This window comes from Pungitius pungitius, chromosome 11, assembly GCF_949316345.1.
Source record: "Pungitius pungitius chromosome 11, fPunPun2.1, whole genome shotgun sequence".
Taxonomy (NCBI): domain Eukaryota; kingdom Metazoa; phylum Chordata; class Actinopteri; order Perciformes; family Gasterosteidae; genus Pungitius; species Pungitius pungitius.
Genome location: NC_084910.1, coordinates 4568711 through 4590673, shown reverse-complemented (window position 1 = coordinate 4590673; position 21963 = coordinate 4568711). Strand labels below are relative to the sequence as shown.

The 21963-nt window shown below is 46.6% G+C and overlaps 2 protein-coding genes across 23 annotated transcripts in view; both read right to left on the bottom strand.

Annotated features, from left to right (window-relative positions):
• Nucleotides 1-12797, bottom strand: part of rims2a (regulating synaptic membrane exocytosis 2a) — a 113578-nt gene extending 100781 nt beyond the window's left edge. For 7 of the 22 annotated variants that reach the window (XM_062565292.1, XM_062565290.1, XM_062565298.1 and 4 more), the window contains exons 1-2: nt 12596-12794; nt 11818-12024 (exon numbers count right to left, since the gene is read on the bottom strand). In XM_062565292.1, the coding sequence (XP_062421276.1) occupies nt 11818-12008 (191 nt within the window). In that variant the 5' untranslated portion in view covers nt 12009-12024; nt 12596-12794. Of the gene's footprint in view, nt 1-11817; nt 12025-12595 lie in introns of all 22 variants that reach the window. The other 15 variants (XM_062565282.1, XM_062565285.1, XM_062565286.1 and 12 more) reach the window with 5 other exon arrangements.
• A 1145-nt stretch (nt 12798-13942) lies between these two features.
• On the bottom strand, nt 13943-21954 carry dcaf13 (ddb1 and cul4 associated factor 13). Its single transcript, XM_037453003.2, has 11 exons — nt 21724-21954; nt 21211-21410; nt 20972-21079; nt 20771-20860; nt 20498-20653; nt 20271-20348; nt 20094-20176; nt 19807-19971; nt 18243-18378; nt 14845-15008; nt 13943-14327 (listed from the first exon to the last, which is right to left on the bottom strand). The coding sequence occupies exons 1-11, from the start codon at nt 21791-21793 to the stop codon at nt 14240-14242; spliced, it is 1338 nt and encodes a 445-aa protein (XP_037308900.1). The 5' UTR covers nt 21794-21954; the 3' UTR covers nt 13943-14239.
• Between the last annotated feature and the right edge of the window lie 9 nt (nt 21955-21963).

Here is a 21963-nt window from a genome sequence, read left to right as displayed (position 1 = left end):
TTTAACTCAACAGTAAATCATTACTATTAACCCTTCTGTTACCTTCAAATTTACTAACACCTTTTACCATTGGGGTCAAATTGACCCCAGCGATTTAAACACCCAGAAAATGATTTTTTTCCCAGGTTGATGTATTAGGAACTTCTAGTTTGTTGACTACATAAATAGCACATTTAATTTAAAAAAAAGACACCCACCCCCTTAAACATCCGGAAGTATCCGTTAAGCGACTATGGAGAAATATTTGCTGTGTGACACCCATTCACCCTTATTTCTGATAGTTCATAGAACAAATGAACAATCAAATGATTCCAGAAAATCATCTGCATATTATTTTATGAGGCAAATAGTTAATAGGAATCCTTAAAGCAGCAGCATGAACGCTCACGGTTTTCCTGTGAGAGTCTGAGGTTTGTCTGTGTCGTCACTGTATTTAAAACACAAAACTGAAACTGAAACAAACGCATGTTCATGAATGAAAGGAGCAGGGGTCGAGGAGAAGAGGAGACACACTCATCACCGCCAGGAAAGGAGAGGTAAACGACTTCATCGCCTCTGTGCAAGCTTGTGCATTGCCGCTTTAATAACACAGACTCGGTTCTGTGTGCAAACCCGAAACGTACATTCTGTGACGCCAAAATGCTTTCAGAGGGGACGGGGGACGGGACGGGGGTGAGACATCCCCTAGGAGGGCTGCACGGACGAGGCCCCCCCCTGTAAAGACAGCAGGACAATTACACGGTGGGCCGCCACGAGGACCTGAACATTTTAATAAGATCCCAGAGATTTAATTAATCGGAGCCCTCTGAAGACTCCTCTGCTAATAAGAGGACGGGGTGGGGGAGAGAAGGAGATGCTTGCACCAGAGCAGGTCCGGCAACCGCTGTGTGTGTGTGTGTGTGTGTGTGTGTGAAATGTGTAGTTCGACAACAAACTCAAAGCACAGACCAAAGCCTGTTGATCGCGCTCTCTCATCCCATCTAGTCGGCATGGCGATGTGTCCTTCGGTAGGACACTTAAACCTAACATTGGTCCCGTGGATGTCAGTTATTGAAGGGGCAGGTGCCTCTGTGTATTCTAGCTTCTAACATCAATGAATGGATGTGAATGGGTGAAATCGTAGTGTAAGAGCGCTTGGATGGGTTGGATATGTGTGGAAAGTGGGACTTTTTTTTTTTTTTTTACTGATCACTACCATGAGTTTCAAAAAGATTTCTCGAAACCGCTTCATGAATGTCGGATTGAGGACAGACTGAGGTGACAGCAGGACTGAGCGGAGATGCCACCACAAAACGTCACTTTCTCAGCTGATTTTTAGCTAAAGTGTAGACCATTGAAGAGAGGCCTTGTCTCGGCGTCAACGGCCGGCGTGGATTATCTGTGACAGTGGGGATCTCACGGCTAAGCGGGGACCCTGCAGGCCCTCCGAGTCCACCAAAGACCAGAGTGATAATTAGATCATAAGAGAGTGATCTGGCTCAGCGACTACATACATCATTAACACCACGCCAGCCAGTCCGTGCTGCCAGGAGATGAGGCTAATGTCTGCTTGAAATCACTCGGAGGCATGTGATCACTGGAGGCTCTGGCACTGCCCAGTTCTGATCTGTACAGATACAGTGTGGTGTCACTGCATGCATGCAGCTTGATGACGCACAAGAGGCGAAAAGTGATGATTGAATGCCTATTGAATTAACATTAGCTGCAACATACATTATAATTGCTGTTTTTTAAAGTATTAGTCTTTATTTATTTCTGTTTTTTGCTGTTATAGCTATATTTAGAGTTGTTTCATTTAGCATTCCCATTGCTTAGGAATAACCAACCGGGTGTAATCCCACTTGCCTGAACAATCACTGGCCATGCTTACTTTCACACACACATTTTCTTTTCTTTAACTTTTCATGGCAAGGTGCATTCTGGGATTGAATGATCTTTTTGTTTTGGTTTTCTTCCTGCTGGCTGGCCTTTGGGACACGGGTGCTACGCGCTGGTTGCGTATGGCAGAATGAAACCAGACCCAATGCCACGGATGGAGCTGTGTGAATGCCTGCAGGGTGTGTTTTTCGAAGGTGCCCCAAAATGATGAAACCACAAAGAACCGGTCACCATGTCAGCACGCATGAAGCAGAAATCCCCCCGTTGCACACCACCTCTACTGTACCTTCCAGTGGGGGGAAAAAAGCACTAAAAAGTGCGCCAAAAATAGCACCTCATTTGAAGACTAGGGCTCGAGACACCTGTTCACTGTACCTCTCTTGACAAATGCCAGAAGACGTGCCGCTTATCCCTTTCTCTTCACCTCGGCGCGCATTACTGGGGCAGGGGATGGAGTGCTGATAACTTCCTCTGGCACGGGGCGCTGGCACGGCGTTATAGAAAGGGCGGGAGTGTGTGTGTGTGTGTGTGTGTGTGTGTGTGTGGGGGGGGGGGGGGGGGGGTGCTTGGGGTGTTGGCCAGCTAACACAGCTGGGGCCTTAGAAAGCACAGATAGGGTTGAATCTATGGGGGGGGGGGGGGAGGGCGGGGAACATTGCACATTCATCAGAACAGGCGACCTAACAGCGCGCAAGCCACACCTTCCTGACCAAGGACTGATATTCAGATTGTCAAACAGGCCTTGGCAATAGTACATTTATTTTTGGTCTGGACAAAGCGGGAAGTGGCTAATCTTCTGGCAAAAATCACCACCCCCCACCAAAAAAAAAAAAATCCATCCGTTTCCTTAGATTACCTGCCAGGATTCAGTTGAGCTGCTCCCTATCTCTCCCTCCCATCCTGAGAGATTTACAAGTGGCAACGAGTCAGCTAATCACCCGGCAAGTGTGTCTCCATGCAACGCTCCCAGGACACGTACGGCGTTCATCTCTATGCTGCAGGGTTCATTGTACAGTGGAAACGTATATCAGCAGCGTTCGGGTCAGAGTTGATGCGTAATGTTTGTGCTCTTTGCACGTGCGCGCTTGTTTGCTTTGGTGATGGTGAGCACTCGTGTGTGTGTGTGTGTGTGTGTGTGTGTGTGTGTGTGTGTGTGTGTTTGTTTGTTTGAATTCTTTGGTAGCCCGTCCTGTCGGTCGTCTTTATTCGCTCGCTCCCAACCCAGATGTGTTTTATTCTGGCTGCACGGTTAGCACAAGCTGATGTTGCCCCACCCACGCGGCCATTGACAGCTCTGCTGGGATTACTCAACTGGAAACTCGGCCCCTGCCAACCACCCCGCGGCTACAAGTGGCCCAACCGCAAACTCCGGTCCACTCTATGCCTTCGTTATTTACAGTCTCATATTTAGAAAATGCCTTTTTTTGTCCCATTCCATTTGACTCCATCAACTCCCACTAGTGCCCATTAGAAAAGAAAAAAAAAGCACTCCACACGTTTGTTCCTGTCTGGGAGCAGCAGCAGGGTGGGCTGTACTGAAACTGCAGTCAGCTGTCTGTCTCACTCTGGGCTATAATAATAGCCCGGGCCGTGGCTAACAATAGCAAAGTAATGGATACCTTTTTCTATTGTTGGCCCAGCGCACTCTACTCCTTTATGTCCAAATTTATCGCTACAATGCACGTCACTGTTAGCTTGCTCAACCAAACTGCATGCAGAGCACACACGAGGGGAAACCGGATACCACCCCACTACCCCCCGCCCCCACACACTCACACAAATGCCATCTGATGTCACCCGTCCCCTGGAACTGAAATATACGTTTCCCCACCCCATGCTGAACATCGAGATTGCATGAGATGCAACAGACCAGCATGTGGTGGGAGGGGGAGAAGGGGCGGATTATTGACACATACAGCCAAATAAACAGATGGTGCCACAATACTGTCAGAAATTAACTTGAACTCGCCCTATCTCAACATCTGTCCCAGTGACCCCGGATTCCCTCTTGCATTAGCCGCCTCTCCGCGCTGCATTAAAGCCAGCCGCCCAAGCAGCCGCCCACTCCACGGATAAGTCCACTGAACCAACCCTGCATGCTCCCTCCTCATCATCGTCATCATCAGGGCCTGATGCCGGGTGACTTTAAATGCCTGCGGTTCAAGGATGTCAATGGTTCTGCGTCTCCACTGTACGGCGCACAGTACGTCCTATAGGATTTATGGGTGGCACGGCCGTTACGTAAGGGGGCCTCGGCCGCATCAGTGACGTTATTGTGACAGCGGCTGCCCTTTATCCTCCCGTATTCATGTCAGTCGGCTGCTTCTGTAATCTGACTACAGCAGCACCTACTGTACATGGGAAGGCCTGGGATGCTGCTATTTCTCCATAGTCGCTTAACGGGTATTTCGGGATGTTTAAGGGGGAGGGTGTCTTTTTTTTTATTATTAAATGTGCTATTTATGTAGTCAACAAACTAGCACAAAGTTCCTAATACATAAACCTGGGAGAAAAAAAAATTATAATCATTTTCTGGGTGTTTAAATCGCTGGGGTCAAATTGAGCCCAATGGTAAAAGGTGTTAGTAAATTTGAAGGTAACAGAAGGGTTAATAGTAATGATTTATTATTAATTAATTTTAAAAAGCTAATATTATAATATAATACATTTTCTGTATTTAGATATTTATTGTGCCTTTATTGATTATATTTGTTTAATTTCCTACAAAGCTGCTTCCTCAAGAGTAAAAAAAGTGGATAAATTATTCTTGAATGCAATAAACTGTACATGAAATATAACTGCTTGGTAAAGGTATATTTGGATGAACGGTTGAAAGAAATTGGACACTAAAAGCAAACAGTTAGATGGTAATATCAAAAATCCATTAACAGTTTTTCTTTTTTACCCAAAAAAAAAAAAACATGTGTGATTACATAAGCAAACGTAAAGTTTTCAAACCGAATCACTGCAGCAGTCATTACATAACAAAACACTACTGTCTGGTTGCCTCTCTACGGAGCTAATGTGTGCGAGTGCGTGGGAGTTTCATTGACACCCGTAGTAAGTCTGTGTGCCAGTGCTGAACCAATTTGTGGAGGGCAGCATTTGTTTATCCAAAGTACTGGATGGTTTGAGAGAGGGTTTTTTTTTTTTTTTTTTTGCCACACAAAGGCTTGTTAGGAGGACCGGCTAGGCAGCATCCATGTGTTTGACTCACCAGCTGGCACCTGCTCTAACCAGCTGAGTCTTGAATGAGCAGAACATGGACACACACACACACACACACACACACACACGGAAGGAAAGATTAGAGGGCCCTGTGTAAACTACCTCTAGTAAACATGCCAGTTCACAGAGCAACGCGTCAGGGTCTTGTTGTTGCATGCTGTCATTTCACTCTTTTCATGTAACATTTGTTCTTACTCAGCAGCAGCTCCAACAGCCCCGACTCCACATTTTTAAATCCAGTAGACTATTCTATCTAGTTGCATTACAGTTGTCAGAATCTAGGACAAAAGCCTCAAAGAGGGTGTGTGTGTGTGTGTGTGTGTGTGTGTGCGTGTGCGTGGGGCAGCAACATGAAAACTAGCTTATTTTGATTTACTAAAAATAGGACTCATAAAAGGTGGCCAGCATGAAACGCTTGCATTCTGGGATGGGTCGGACTTTCCTGCTCTAAAAGAAATAAGTTGAATAACTTTTACTTAATATCTAAAAGTGCTAGTTTGCATCTTAGCTTGCCGAGAGACATGCTAGGATTAGATGAATAACTGGGCTTTTAGGAAAGGACAACGACAATCCATTATATCCCTGAGTTAAGAAGACAACTCAGCCTCTACCGTCTGCACCATGTACAGCTGAAGCTAAGCATGAAGAATGGAAGCAGGTACTGTTCATTTCAAATCATTTTTTAAAAGTAGTGACAGCTCTAATTTGAAAGCTGCCCCCCCCCCCCCCCCACACACACACACTAGACTTTACTGTCACACAGCAGCGTTGACAACCCCTGGTCACATGTGACTGATTCAGCCGACTCGCTTGAGGAGGGAGGAGATCATTTCTGGCCTCCACGCCACGTGGTCCAAGACCTCTGCTGTACATGAGCAGAGAGGTGTCTCTTTTTCTGACCTTTCAAGGTTCAACGATCATAAAATCCAACCCAGAGGGAATGTCACAAGGGAGAGTAAGGGCACCACGCGCCATACTATCTGCACTGACAAAGCACGCGTCCCCACTGCTTGGAACAGAAACAAATCTGGTTTTGCTTCCTAAATTTGCACAAAAAGTGTAAATCCCATCAGTTTGTGGAATGTATTTGTCTCAAGTGTATCATCCCTCTGTGATGGGATTTGAACCACCACCTGTCTACACATGTTCCTCACAATGGCCGGGCTTCGCTCAGAGGGTCAGGTGCTGTATATCTTCCTCCACATTGACTCTACTCAGCGTGGACAGGGGGAGAGGGGAAGGGCCGCGTCTTGGCTTCATGTTTCCACTCTCGCGTCTCCCATTCATCAACTCCCTCCCACTCGCTGCTTTTCCTACCAGCGCTCAGCTCTTATCGGCACGCCTATCGCATTGTGTGGCTCTCATTCCCGGGCACTATCACACAGATGTGTGGGAAGGCTTATGTAACAGCAGGCCAGATGTTCGAGCACGACAGGGTTAAGGTTCTGGGGTTCTGTTCTGATCCCAGGACAGCTCCTCGATGATGTTGCATTCGTATTCTATGTTAACATTTATTAATCCTGGCAAAATTCCCACTTTGAGTCAAACACTTTACATGCAAAACAAGGCCTCCTCTAGCCGGCAACTTGAACTGTGAGCTTAATACACTCGATATCTGCTCATAATTTCACCAATCCAACATAAGCTGCTTAAACAGAGTTCCATATCCAAACATTACGGCAGCTTGAGGCACTGTTGACTAATTATTTTTACTTACAGTGAAACAGAACTTGTACACTTATAAATTCCAAAAACTATATAAGTAACATCCCCTGTACTAGTAAGTACAACAGACTATTTTCACACTGTCATGTTTTGCCAAGGGCATCTCAAATTGCACAGCAAGGGGCAGGAGAATCCCTTCAAACTTTGCTCTAGAGATAAGAGCCCAGAAGCGAATAAAACCTATGCTGACGAATGTAGATGTTATTTAGAACAAAGCGCCGGGAGACAATGGAGCTTGATGCTTGCGCTGTGCCACTCAAGAGAATAGCGGGCTGTGGGAGATGGCAGGCTGATTGCTCCGTCAACGGGGTCTGAGGCGGTCATATCAGCAACGAGACCCGATAGCATCTCAGACGTCAATGTCTCTCCTCTCTCCGTCCTCTTTTCTCCCCTTGTCCCCTATGATAAACACAGTCTCTAGGACCTCAGTTCCCTCCCTCTCGTCTCCTTGTCCCGCAGCGCATCCTCGTGTATCCTTTTCTTTTGTCACCCACCTGAAATCCACTAATCCCATGAAATGATCAACACCTGCCGATGAAGAACTATTGGAACACACGGTTTCTGCGATTCAGCAGTTTTAGAGCACCGCGAGAAGAGAGGAGACAAATGTCCCCAACAAGTGCAGGATACAATCAGGTTAAATAACTGATGTGTAAAAGTAAAGCAAACGCAAAGGACCTCTAATCTAGAGAAATACACTTCCACAATAGCACAGATGAAGGGCATCTTGTACATATACCATCAAACGTATTGTATCTCATTTTAACCTCGCCATATTTGTTCTAACCAGATTTCCTGTCTGGCAAACCACTTGACAGCGTTCCAACCTCCCCATAACCCAAAACACAGTGTTACTTTAATTAGCACGATGATGTATTCATTTGGCGTGCGTTCAGCTTCACAGAGTCAAGGCAGCATCCACTCTTGCACTTTCTCTCCCTCTCTCCCTCAGGGGAAGTGATGGGGGATGGGAGGGAGTCTGTGGAACGCTCATGACAGAATCTGCTCTTTGCATGGGAAGGCGAGTGAGCTCAGGGAACAAGAGAGAGAGAGAGAGAGAGAGAGAGTGCAGCGTGTATTGTCCATGGGAAGCTTTGGAGCATTCCCTCATTTTACAACCATAGTTCTCTCCATCTCTGTCTCTCTCTGTTTTTTGCATTATCAGCATAAACGTAACAGAGTATAGTATTACAGGCGGTTGTATAAGGTTTACATTGGAAGCATAATGATGTAGACGGCACGAAAGCTGCACAGCACAGGTTGCGTAGATGCTATTACATGTAAAAAGGAGCTGTGTTCACTGGTTCGTTGCTCCCGGGACATTGTTGCTTAATACCGTGCTTCTCTTTTTCTTTAGAAACGCTACAGTGTACCAGGAAGTGTTTCTCCCCCACCCCACCGAAACCACATGGTTCTACCACTCTGTGGGAGGGGCGACTCGATACGAAGAATAATACTCAACCAGTGTAAATGTCTGTACAATATCTTCATTGCTCGAGAGAGTTGGAAATAATAACTGTCAGATCATGTCATTAAGATGTAATTTTTGTAGCACATGTGCTTGTAACACGCAACATGCTGCTTTGTAATATAATGTATGTATAATACATTACATGTTGAGTATCACAGAGCGGCAAAGAATTTGTCTTTTGATAGTATTTAGTTAGTGACGGTCTCTTTCTATAATATCTTTATCATTACTCTGAATGTAATAACACTGAAGCATTAACAGCAAATAGCTTCCGAGCCAATGCAAAAATATAAAAATTGGGAGCTTTGGGATAAAAAATATTCACATTTTTCTTTGTCTTCAGACAAGATGTTCCACTCTGGCATCAAACATCCTGAAAACCCCCCTGGTAGACATTATGTTCACAGACAGGCTAAACAGAGCTGGTACTTGGGGGCATCCTTCACCATGTGCAATAGAAAAATGAGGGTGCCCAAATAGATGGCGGAGCAGCAGACACCTTGGATCCCCTGTAATAACTGTATCTCAGTGGGAGTCCCTGCTACAAGGCAGCCACTAATATTAGCGCTGTCAAAGAGGTCCCTGAGCGGCTGACACAGTCCCCCCGATTCACAAGTTCAACACTGTCCCGACGAAGAAGTGGAACCAGGCTTTTTACTAGGAGTTATGCGGCTTTTAAAGATGAAGGACAAGCTCAAGAAGTCAGTCAAATGTATTATTATTATGATCTTACTTAAAAGATCACCTCAAGTTTGACCTTCCTTCTGTGTGGCCATGCTCGAATAGCGTAGTTCATGCCTTCGTAACACAGGTAATAAAGCATTGGAGGGCGTGAGAGTGGAAGACAAAGTCAGAGTTGGGATGGAGATCATTACCACCCTCCTCCTGAGCCCGTTCCTGCTCCATCTCTCCATCCAGACCTACCAGCTACCGAGCAAGACCAGGAAGCGGCCCAGGGGGAGAGGAGCGAGAAGAAAAGAGGAGAAGAGGAGCCCCGGGCGTTCTGTGGGTCATCCCGTCACAGGCAGCTGGTGCCTGGGGGATGCAAAGGGCCGGGGGTCCCGTAAACCTTCATTGCTGTTCTGCGCGGAGACTCACTGGTGCGGGGAAAGACGCGGAAGCCGATCGGGTCGATGGACCCAAATGCACCTGGAGCCGTGCTTAATTGCGGCGACTGGGTTCATGTTTTTTAAGTGTTGAGCTGCACTGACACCTAATAATGAGCCATCGGTACGCAGAGCGCCGCCTCATGGACTTCGGGAAGTGGATTGTCATCCAAGCAGCACATTTTCTACATGCAGACTTTGCATGCGCCCTTCCTAAGGAGAAGGTTAAGAGAGTCAGCGGCACCAGGTACCCCATGTACACACCCTGTAGCACCTCCAGTCAGATGACAACTGGAGGCCTCTCTCTATCTCTCCTCTCTGCCCCCGTGTTGACTACAAACTTCATAGTTCGACTTCCGCCTTTAGTTTGGGGCTGTGAATGCGACGGCGTTGATGCAAGTGCTGGGTGATGCAGCGTGCAGGTTTGATTTTAAAACTGCTGGGAAAACGATGCAAAACCACCCAATGACAAGTTAATCCACTGCAGTCATATACCTCTGCCAGGGCTTTAGGATATGTTATGCTTGGCTGATTCATAGGTAAAAGAAAGCTGGGATTTACCGTTGTGATGACTCATAATGAGTCACCTTGTACATATGGACAAAACACAGTAAGAAAAGAAAAATAAATCTATTTACTGTGTGGAATAGCGAGAGAAAAATGTACTGTAAGGCCTTTTAGAGGCTTGATAAAAAGTCTCTGAAACCTAACAAAATGGTGGCTGCGAGCCCTTAATATTAACTGCATTTCTTTTGCCATCTGTTTAGCATCAGCAGTATAGCCCTGCTGGCACCCCCAGGTAACCGAGCCCTGCAGCAGATACAGGAAACATAATTCTTATGCAAATGAGCACATAAATGACACTAAGGACTCCTTGGCTGCCCTGTGTCTTGTATGCTTTTAGTTTGTGTGGCCTGCAATGAAAGTTACCTAACATTATGCTGAGACAGTCAGTCAATCAGTAAAAAAAAAAAACGCCCCCTGTGCCCATGGTCAGTCACGACAAGGCTTTGAAATCTCTGTTAGACTGAGAGTGACTAAATCTGACAATCCCCTTTACCGCAGAGAAAGAGAAATAGGAATTATACTCAGCTATTGGGGTGGGGTATGGGGAGAGGGGGGGGGGTTGAGGCAGAAGAGGCCTGGATGATTCACACAGCACGCTCGACAGCGGCTGCGGTAGCTGTGTCTTGGAGTACATGAATCACGAAGGGATTGCTCAACTTTCACTTCATTAGGAATGCTGTCGTAATAGCAAATGTTTACCAGGTGACGTAAAAAACAACAGCTCTAATAGAAAAATAGTGTGCCACTATTCTGTTGATAGTGGCACACATCTTTCACACTGATGTCACTGGTCACGCTGGGAGGCCGCACCAACAGAAAACCTGGCAGGAATTCCAAGGGATTCCAGCTGTCACCCTAAATGTAGCCAAATTATTTGTGCTGCATTCAAACACACGCGGTCAACATTGACTAGTTTGTGAACATGTGCATTCTTTTCATTGAGGGAAGAAAACTACAAGAAAATCAACAGGATGGAAACATTTAAGGCCACAGACCGGAAATCCCTATCTTACTAAAAACATCAAGCCAAAGTGTGCATTAGTTCATCAGCTGAGTGTGTGTGAGTGCGTGCATTTACGACCAGGGCAATAGGGTAGAGTGTAACATCCCACCATAAAGCAGTTACGCCTCAAAACAGTAAAGGTTAAAGGGATGATGGTAGAAACAGTCCGGTCCACCTTAAACAGTGAAACCCTACAGTGGACAGCGCCGTGGTGCTGAAATCGCTCCGAGCAACATCTGTACACAAGAGGGGGGTGGCAGGGTGGCAGGGTCTACCTAGACTTTAACGTTGAAAATCACACACACCCCGCCTGCGCCATTGTCACAAAGGACACCTTAAATGATCCTTCCAGTGTCGTATTGTGTAATCTCGGTGACGCTCGCGGGGAAAGGTTAAGCAGCGCGGCGTGCTTTTTACGTGAAAATGGCGCCCGTTGCTGCTAACCCGGCCCATTGTAGTAGTACAGCTACAGCGGAGAGGGGAGGGGAGGGGGGGACGAGTTTGAAGGTGCATGCCGCATTATAAAAACGATACTCGGTCATTCATATAAAGTATTTTTCCTAAACATGGAACCGAGAGATGATAACCGGGGCCGAGAGACCGGGTCCTGCCGGCTAGCACGCGACTATCGAGGCTGTAGCTTTGGCTGTGAAGAGGCAACGCGATCCGCCAAGTGGGCTCTCCCCCCCCCCCCCCCCCCCCCCCCCAGGGAGGGACGGGGCTCGAGAGTGTGCCTGTGTAATAACAAAACACCCGGGGTTGTTCACCGCCACCAGCAGCACCAAACAGCCCCCCCCCCCCCCCCCCCCCCCCCCCTAAACATCTCCACTTTTTCTTACTTTAACATTGTCTGCTCCTTCGCTTCCTCCTTCTTCTGTCGGTCCATGACACCGAGGATGATCTTCCTCTCATCCTCGGTGAGGTGGCTGAGGTCCGGCATCTCCGGCATGGCGCCGGCCGCCGAGGAAGCAGCAGCAGCGGCGGCGGCGGCAGGGCCAGGGCCGCCCCGGGGCCCGTGTGGAGCAGACATCTTTTACACACAGTGGCTACAATTTAATAAGAAGGGGGGAAAAAAGGAAAAACAACGAGAAGAGCACCGTCAACCAGCAGCATTCTGGGCGATATTTGCCTTGATTAGTTGTTTTGTTGTTGCTACATTTCATGCCATCAAATGTTCAATTTGGCGGTCGGATTCGCTGCAGTCACCGCGGTCTACAGGCGGCATGGCACCTCGGTGGAAGGGGGTAGCCTATCGTGCACACGTCGCACTGAGCAGCAGAATTAAGGGTCGAAATAGGAATTACAGGCTTCGACCCCTAATCTATTGAATGGTCATAGTGGGGTTATGAAACACGCTGAAGCCCAATGAGCCTGCAAACTGGGGGAAACTCGACGTGGCAGCCGCTTGCAGGGTTGAAACGCCAGATTTTTACACATGGACATGTCTCCAATAGAAAAAACGCTCAGGATTAGAAATATATGTCCTTACAATGGAGCGAGAGTGCAAAGGCTGTAAAGGCTACAACCTTCAGGTATTCCAAAACACAAGCCTCCATCCATCCAGGGATTTAAAAAATAAAAGGAAAAAAAAGTAGAGGATGAAAAAACAACTCTTGCCTTTTATTTTGCAGTCATGTTAATTCCTGTCTAACCCATCGCTGCCATCCTCTAGAAAGCCTTTACTCGCATGGTGGAACATACAAGATGCCCGGTCCGTCCCCGTTTGTTTTCGTTTGGGCTCCTTAACCCTCCCCTGTGTCCCTCTCGTTAGGTCGCTTTCCTCCAGGTTGGTAATTCTTGGAGATTTCTTAAATGCACAAAAATGGATGCAATGAGAGAAAGAGCGAGTTGGGAGGGTGAGAGGGAGCGAAAGAGAGAGAGAGAGAGAGGGGGGGGGGAGGCGGGGACTACAGGGAGGGAGCGAGAGAAGAAGAAAAAAAAAAAATCCAGATAGGAAGAGGAGGCGGAGCGATGGACACGCGTAGAAGACTAAGCCCGGGGAGGACGCGCGGATGTTCATTGACAGCAGATGCGGAAGATGCGGCAGCGGCGAAAACGCGGACCGGAGGAAGCGCGCGCGCAGCTGGAGCGGCCCCGTACCGGCAGGCACGTGATGCATATTTCATAAGCAGATCATGGGCGCTGTGACATAAATACAGAGCATGACTAGTGACAATGAGTGTTACTGCAGGTGTGCGGGAACCGTTTGGAGGAGTGTTGTGGTTCAAACAGACTTCACTGAGGACTTTATTTTACTCTAATTGCAGTTACATTTTAAGCACTATAGTAAAACTTGGCATAATCACTCCTTTCTGACACCTTAAGACATTGCATGGGACGTTCTTGCTGCTCCCCACTGGAGGTAAAATGACATTTGTGATTTCAGGCTGCAGAGTGGATAGGATTCGAGGACATCATTAAGAGGATAGAGCCTCCACCTCTTTACGGCTGTAATTCAATTAGCACCATCACAGTGATCTGCTCAAACAGGTCAAACAACCAGAGGGAACGCCAGGTGGAGCTTGACTTCTGAATGGTTCCAATCATGGTTGTTTGCCTCAAACAGGTGTGCTTTAACACGTCTACATGCTTTATGACTGGTATGAATTGTCCAAAAAAATTCAAACAAAAGGTTTGTCACATGGACTAACATCGAGAACTTCTGGAATTCACCCATCTGCAAACACCATTGGTCACATCGCGTAATTGCCGCCAGTGTGCAGTCCAAACTACGGGAGGGTTTTAAATCGCACTTTCAGAGAGGCTGGATCGTTAAGACAATGAAACAAACAAATCAAAAAGACACCAGGAGAACAACTGTGGACCCATCCAGGACGTGGCTGTGACATCAACCGTTCCAACAGGCCTTCTGGATTAAGTGCGGACGTTTACCACTAAAGTTTTTTTGAAGCATATTGAAACCATCACACCATCTCTGGTAGTTTCAACAATCAACAGTAGCATGAGTCTGGAAATTTATTCATGAAAATCACAAATGAAACACATTCTGTTGCAACTATGTACCAAGTCACATGACCTCCTGTGAACACTGGATCCAATTAAAACTGTTCTTGATTTCTCAAAAATAGTTGATGCAGAATGCAAAGTTGATCAAAAGAAAAGCCCACGGCGAGGAGAACAGAACATATAATGTCATATATATTTACAGTCTGTGGTCTCAACAATGCAGAACTAAAAAACTTTTCTCAGTCTTCGGTGCAGGCAGTCAGAACATTGCCCGTGTGGTGGTGGTGGGGGGGCCTATTTGACCACAGCCACAACATGCTTCTCCTTCTCAGACAACAATGGAACACTTCCCGGCTTGCTGTGCTTGCGGACATTTCTCTCCCTGTAAAAAAAAAGGAAAAGGAGAGACGTGAACAGACTGCCGTTGAGAATATTCAGGAGCAGGACGGAGATGAGCAAACAATGTGGGGAGAGGGGGGGGGGGTTGAGTGAATATGAGACTGTTGACCAAACACCTACGTCACCCACTGCACCCTGAAAATAAATACATAAAGCATGGCCAGGAAATCACTCACAGTCCAAACACATGTCTGACGTGTGACCCCACTGCCAGTAATTAGAAAAAGGAAAAAAAAGAAGATAAAAAAACAGCCGCAGACTGAGCTATGAATCACAGGACAGCGGGCCAAGTGGAACAATCAATCCCCCATACAAGCTGTAAATGAGTATGCAAGGGCTATTGAGCCCATGTCAGAGGACACAGTCCCATGAGCGAGATTTTCCATGAAGCAGTTGGGGCCGCGTAGGTCACACCTGCCGCCCGGGTCGCCATGACCTCGGCGTCATGGCCATTCTGGGGCTCCGAAACAAGGAAAAGTAAACGCATAATGAACACGTACTTCCTGCGACGAGCCTCTTTCATGACCCTCAGCTCCTTGGTCTGGTGGTACAGGCTCTTGGGCAGATGCCTGTGATGAGCGACGCGTCGGATCTGCGGGTGGTGCTGGAACTTCTCCTTCAGCTTCTGATTGTAGTTGACAGCCTCTCTCTCTCGGGGGGCCAGCTGAGAAGCAAAAGGGAGCACGAGTCAGGCAGAAACAATGGAAGAACAAAACAAAAACAAAAAAGGAAATTAGGAGTACGCAACCAAGTCAAGAAATGAAAACATAAATCAGAAGAGGGGAAACCTACACAAAATACAGAACAAGTGGCCACCTTGAAGTATTCTCCTCAACACTGGCCTGAAAGCCATGACTGGAAGTTATTTTTGTTGACTTAGCATCTGATCACGCACAACCACAGTAAGCGCTTCAACTTTGCGCTAGCCTATAAGCTAACGCAGTCAGCACGAGGCTCCTTTTTTTGGGCCTTGGAACTTGGGCCAACCCTACATAAATCATGTCATTTATGGCCCTTCAAGTTGTCCTGAATGCCTCGATTCCGGTGATGATGGGCGATCACGAGATGCCGTCTGCATTCGGCGTTTATTAACCACAGACGGTTGGTTACCTTTAAATCATAAAAGGCCGGGCGCTACAGTTAGCAGTAACCTCATTCAAAACAATCAATGCACGTTAAAAAGTGAAGACACCAGCGCAACAACCTCCCTTCTGTCTGCACTCCCCCCACCCCCCCTAGCAGACCAGGACTCGCCTTGGCTCGGGGGGACCCTCCTTACAGGCTTTTATTCTGATTAAAAGCAACGATTTGCCGGAGAAGAGCCGTGGATGCCGATACTGTTAGACTACACTGATGCTGCCCCCGGACACACACAAGCGCTGTTGGTATGATGGATATATGGTCCCTTCCAAAAGATGACTCTGCGACAACGGGGTTCAATTAGCAGCCGTCACCCCACTGAAGCTCAAGACTCAAGCTGGCATGGTCAATACGATCCTTGTCTGAGACAATTTAGCAATTAAGCCTCATTACCGAGCACATGAGAAAACACAGGAAAACGACAAAGTCCCTTTGTAAAGTATGACAGAAAGTTTGGCCCTAATTTGGTCAGTTTCCATGTGATTCACGTTTCAGATCCACTCTTTAAAAGCAGCAAGTTCAACAATTTGAGAGAACAAACCCAAAAGTCTCCAGCGAAATGCTGGTAGTCAAGTTGCATTGTGGGTAATTGAGGTTTTGCCAAACATGGGAATTTTGACTTTTAGTGCCGCTTGCACACGGATGCTTCACATGCTTCCCACTACCACGAGACACTTGTGTCCAAAGAGCAGGTACCCTTCCATCTGAAGTCACCATACAGCCGTCCTTCTGCCAAACCTCTCCTCGCATGTGGAGGGTGGGGGTGTCTGCATGAGCGCTTCTCACAACAACCCCAAGCAGCAACGCCACAGGCCGAGCGCTGGGTCCGACCTGAACAGGAGCGGTTAGCACCGGGTAACACACCATCGATATCTCAGACGGACCTCTAAACGTTGTTATGACACATCTTAGAATGCAGATGTCCAGTAAACACACACATACGGGCACTCCAAAGTAAAATCAATGGTAGTGACGAGTGATGGTTAGGGTTCCAAACGGGACAGTACATTTCCACAAGTTTCCATGGGATGTGATGCTCGGGAATTCATCTAAAATGTAGTCGAGAACAAGACTATGCAAGCCTAGCTGAGCTGGACCCTGGATGCAGCAAACGTTGGGAGCATTGTCTGCCAGAAACCTAAAAATCAAACTGTTTAAACTCACTACCGAGCACATTGATTACTTAATGTGATCATTTTAATACCAAGTGTTTTAAATTGAGTATGTTGAATCATTTCAAAAATCAGTCCTTTGCTCACTGGCTCTGAACACACACACACACACACACACGAGCAAACCATGGGTGAAGGGAGGGGACAAGACTAAAAGTCACCTGCACAGTTAACCACAGCCGTGTACTGCTTGACCGCCTCACCAACAGGGACATGAGCTACTGAATACACATTATTGATACGGTTTATGCTGCTCCCCCAATAAAAGAAACATCTTCCAGCTGGTACGCGTTTAAAAAAAAGAATCTGACGGATTTGGAAATGTTAACTTGCTGAGTTCTGAACTTGTTTTAGATATAAATATATAAAACATTAATTATATGGCAGTGGCAAATAGCTTTGGCTTTATTACATTAACGTTGTTTGCACAAATTATAGTATATACAATAACAATTAAATAAATCACGATTAAAAATAGTTATGGTTGGCCAGCCCTAATAAACATAGGTAAATAAACGCACAGCTGCTGATGGAGAGGTCCTGCAGACAAATCCTATATTCAGCTTTTCTTGATTGTTAATGCTTCATTATGTTGAGAGTGGGCCGCTTTAAGTGATTGGCCGATCCAAACTGCTGATAGGAGCAGCCTTTGTCTGATCTCTTTAAGTGCAAAGCTTGCGGATTAAATCTTCTCTTACACAGCAACACTAAAACAAGTGCCAAAAGCGGGCCAATTTTCCACTCGGGAGCTGCATTAAGAGAGTAAGCGAGGGTGAATCTGTTTAGTGATGAAAGATGGCTGTTGGAGACGACGGCATTGATCCATATTATTCTGCCAGAGCTGAGACTTTGGGATACTTCTTCAGCATTTCATGGGAGCTTTATGAGATCGTTGAGCATGACATAATGTGAAGGCCATAGTTTCTGAAAGCAATACATGTACAATATGCTTGAACAAGGGGGAAGGGGGTGCCATCCCCGCCTCCTCTTCACGTCCACTCCTAGCTGGGTACCACCCACCCCCCGTCGGCTGGTCTGCTCACCCCCACAAAGTTGTAAACCAAGTGAAAACACTGATACCCTTCACAAGATATGAAAGGTCTGCAGAGATTTATCTTTCAGCAAAAAGGTCCATTGATAATTTGTCATTCGAGTTGTGTTTCCCCCCCCCCCTTCTGACTTCCACAGGAGCAACCGTGCCAATTGGTACATTGTGCTTATAGAGAGTAATTCCACTCTAAGTCAGCATCCATCACGGCATTTGGCAACGGTGGCGCCGTGGCTCCTGGCACAGTTTTCAGCCCTCACCCTGCTGAAGGGGGCCACGGCTGTGTCGAGGACCGCAGCGAACTCACAATACAATAGGGCTGTCAACGAATGTTCTAAATTCAAATATATATATATATATATATATATATATCAGCGGTGTGACTATCTGCTTGGCTGGTGGCACGGTACTGTACTGACTTTATATTGCATGATTCAAATAGGCTACAACAGACTTATGCACTGGTTTGATTGCCATGGGAACGTTGCATGTCGGTTCTATACGAGGAGCAGGAGCGATGTGAGGAGGCGTGACTCACCGCTCCGAGTTTCTCCGCCGCGTTGGCTTTCCACAGGCGAATATTCATCTCATCAGAGCCGCTCAGGATGAACTTGTTGTCCAACGACCACTTAATGCAGATAACGTGCTGCATGCGTTTGGTGTGGTAGACTTCCCTAAAGGAAAAAAAGTCAATGCATTACACAGGATAAAGTGTTAGAATGTGCAGGATTACCAGTGATAAGGAATAGTTTACGCCTTAAGCTTCATCGTCAAACTATGAATGTTAGTAACTCTGAAACCAACTGGTTGATGGTTCAACGCTATGATGGCACCAGTTAGTTCTCATTAAACCACATCTTACTGTAGGCTAAAACTAATACCGTGTTTTCGCGACTATAAGGCGCACTTAAAATCCTTTTTTCCCCTCAAAAAACGACAGTGCGCCTTATAATCCGGAGCGCCATATATATGGATCCATTGGTTGATCCATACTGGTTAACGAGGACCCATTGGAGGGAAAGTCTGGTGCCAGCGGCCGCGGTAAATCCAGCTCCAACAGCGTATATTAAAGCTGCTGTATTTAAAAAGCTGGTAGTTGGATCTCGGGATCGAGCTGACGGTCCGAGGCGCCACCGTCTGTCCCAGCGCAAGATGGACCAAAGCATTTGCCAAGAATGTTTTCATTAATCAAGAACGAAAGTTGGAGGTTCAGAGATATTGTTAATATCCACATTAACGTTACCATGGGAGTGAAGAGTTTTCAGAAGGCTTAATGTTTGATTTAGCAAAGCCCGATCTAGTGGATGCATAACGCAGCCCCAGTCTAACGTTTTACTGCAGTATCTTCTATTCTATGCGCCTTATAACCCGGTGCACCCTATATTAGGAAAATAGTTCTAAAATAGGAGATTCATTGAAGGTGCGCCTTATAGTGGCGAAAATACGGTACATGGAGCCTAGCCACACATCTTAAGTGGCCCCTTCCTGCTCCATCGGTGATGGGGTAAAGCCGAAGCACCAAAGGATCCTCGCAGCATTTAGGAGAGGGTCTGTGGCTGAGTCCGACCGGGCCAAAGCTATTACAGCACCAATTGATTGGTATCCAGTCAACATAATTCATGTTGCACTTAAACAGAATTAAGTATTCCAATGTTTTATTTTAGTTTATCGAGTTCATTGCGTTTCTAATTGGATACCCTATTTTTATTTATATGTAACATTTCAACCAACAGTTATTGGTTGCAAGTGTTTTGAACTTCTTATTTAATGGAGAGTAAAGTTATATTTGACTTTTCTTTGCTGAGGTTTGTGATCCGTTGCACCCCTGCGTGTCATGGTAGGAAAAACTGATTGTTGACCCTTCATTTAACTGTTTTGCTGCAATCCGACCAACACGCTCAAATCGTAAATATCAAAATAATGGAGTAAATTAAATAAATTTCATAGGCCCCAGGCACAAAACTACAAACATCACTATGACACCATGGAGAATACATATACTGCTTACTCTGTGCTTCAGTCAGAAGAACATGAATGGTCCCTGAATACAGACCAGTATCAAACTACAGTAATCATAAGCTGGTGTTTAGGCTCGTACAAACCGGCTGCGGCCGCTGTCCTTGGGAAATATGCGGATGGTTTTGTCAAAGCTGGCCGAGACAAACTCCTTCCCAGTTGGAGAATAGTCAACATCCAGCGCCGCGGAGACGTGGTCCATGTGCACTGTGACTGGCCGATGCAGGGACCTCATGTCGTATGTGTAGAGGCTGATGAAACAAAGATGCAAAGTCAGGCCCTTTTGCCTAGTAAGCATATCAGTGAGGTGAAGACGACGGGACGGTGCATTAATTGCACATTGTGCGAATTACTTTAGCAAACTCAGACTCACTTGTAGTCCTCATTGCAACATGTGAAATAATAGGCTTCCATCGGGTTCCAGCATAATGTGTTGCTCCTCATCGTCATGATAACCTATACATGAAAATGAAAACCCACCGTAGATATAAATCATGTCTTTGTGATGGAATGGGTTCATTCTTTGCAGCAGCTAAGTGGCCGAACCTACCTTTTTAAGCGGCGCTGATTCTCGCATGTCGTACAGTACTATACTTCTGTCAGAAGCGCAGCTGGCGAGGAGTTCAGTCTGGGAAAAATATAAACGGTTACAGCAGGGTACCTGATCTAAAAGACGCAAAATAACAACTTTGACGGGTGCGAGGACAGGACAAATGGTAGCGCGTGCTCCTCCGTTTCTATGGCAGAAAGATGCCTTTGTGTCAAGTGGCGTCTCACCTCCACGGGATTGAAGCGCACGGCGCTGAAGCTGTCGACGCCCCACGTGAACGAGCGGATCGGGCTGCTCCTCTGCTCGTCCCAGATGTCCACCTGCTGACCACATGTGGCGAACACGGCGTCCTTCTGGTGGTGGTCTATTCCGGTGAAGACCGACTACAATGGACAAGACTCGTTTTTACAAATCACCGAAATGGGATATTTATATTTTTTGATGTAACCTCAACTGTTTTTGGCAATACAAAAAGAAGAAAAAAGGCCCACTGGTCCCACCTTGCCCAGGATTGTGTTGAGCGGCTCCTCCTCCTCTCCGTAGCCGGGCGCCTCCATTTTCCATTGCTTGATCGTCTTGTCGTCGCCAACCTGTGACAGTACAGGGCATGGACACACACACACGCCGTATTAGAGGTCGGCCAACAAGAAGTCGAACAATTCCAAAAGCTCTGCTTAGATGTTGAAGGGTTCAGCGGTCACCGTGAAGAAGGAGGTCCCACAAGAGCGGACAACCATTCCACGGACAAAACCTTCGTGTGCTTGCAGAGTGCGGACACACTCGCGTTTGGTCAGATTCCACACTTTCACCTGAGAATGGAGTCAAACAATGACAGCAATGAGTGCGTTGCACAATTAGCACTGTGGGTACAGCGTCACCATAACACGGGAAGGTACAAGCCATGGCAGGGTGAATGTATGTATATGGGGCGGGTAGTCACCTCCCCGTCGCAGGAGCCAGAGAGCAGGGTGGAGAGGCTCTTGGTGTGCTTGGCCATGCAGTTCACCCCGTCCCGGTGTCCATCCAGAGAGGCCAGGAAAGGCTTGGCGAAGAGCCGCTCGAGCTTGGTGGCATTCAGGGCCCGGGTGTACTCTCTGCTCACCTCAAACGGATGCAGGGTCGGGTCATAGTTTCTGGGGACTAAAAAGAGAGAGGAGCCACTCCTTAATGAACTGTAAAAATTAAAATCAGTGGGCGAAAAGATGATCTTCCTTTACAGTAAATTCCGGTGTCCCTCTCTAGATCACTTAAGCTAATGTTAGATAGCATTTCTGCCCACACGATATGGTCTCATTCACCTTTTCCAAATAGCTGCTAAAGGTTTTTGGGTGCTAATGTTGTTGATTATTGGTGGAATGACTAAACTCAGACTATGGGTGGTTTGCTGAGAAAAACTAGCGAGCCATAGCATGGCTGTGCTTTAGCCTAAATGAGATTAAAGTCTATTACTTACCACGTTGAATATCTAGTTTGGTCTCCCGGACGTAATCATCCGGGTTCCTCGAGAGGACCTTAACCTTCATTTGGTTGAATAATTCAAATGGAAACACTCTTAAAATCGCAGATAGTGTTAGGTTTATAAAGAAAAATATTAGCAAGCAGAGGCCATGTGTTGATGAAGAAGAAATTCGTTTGACCGCGTTGCATTGTGGGATGTCCCCTCCTACTGCTTTCGTCACTGAGAACTTTGGAT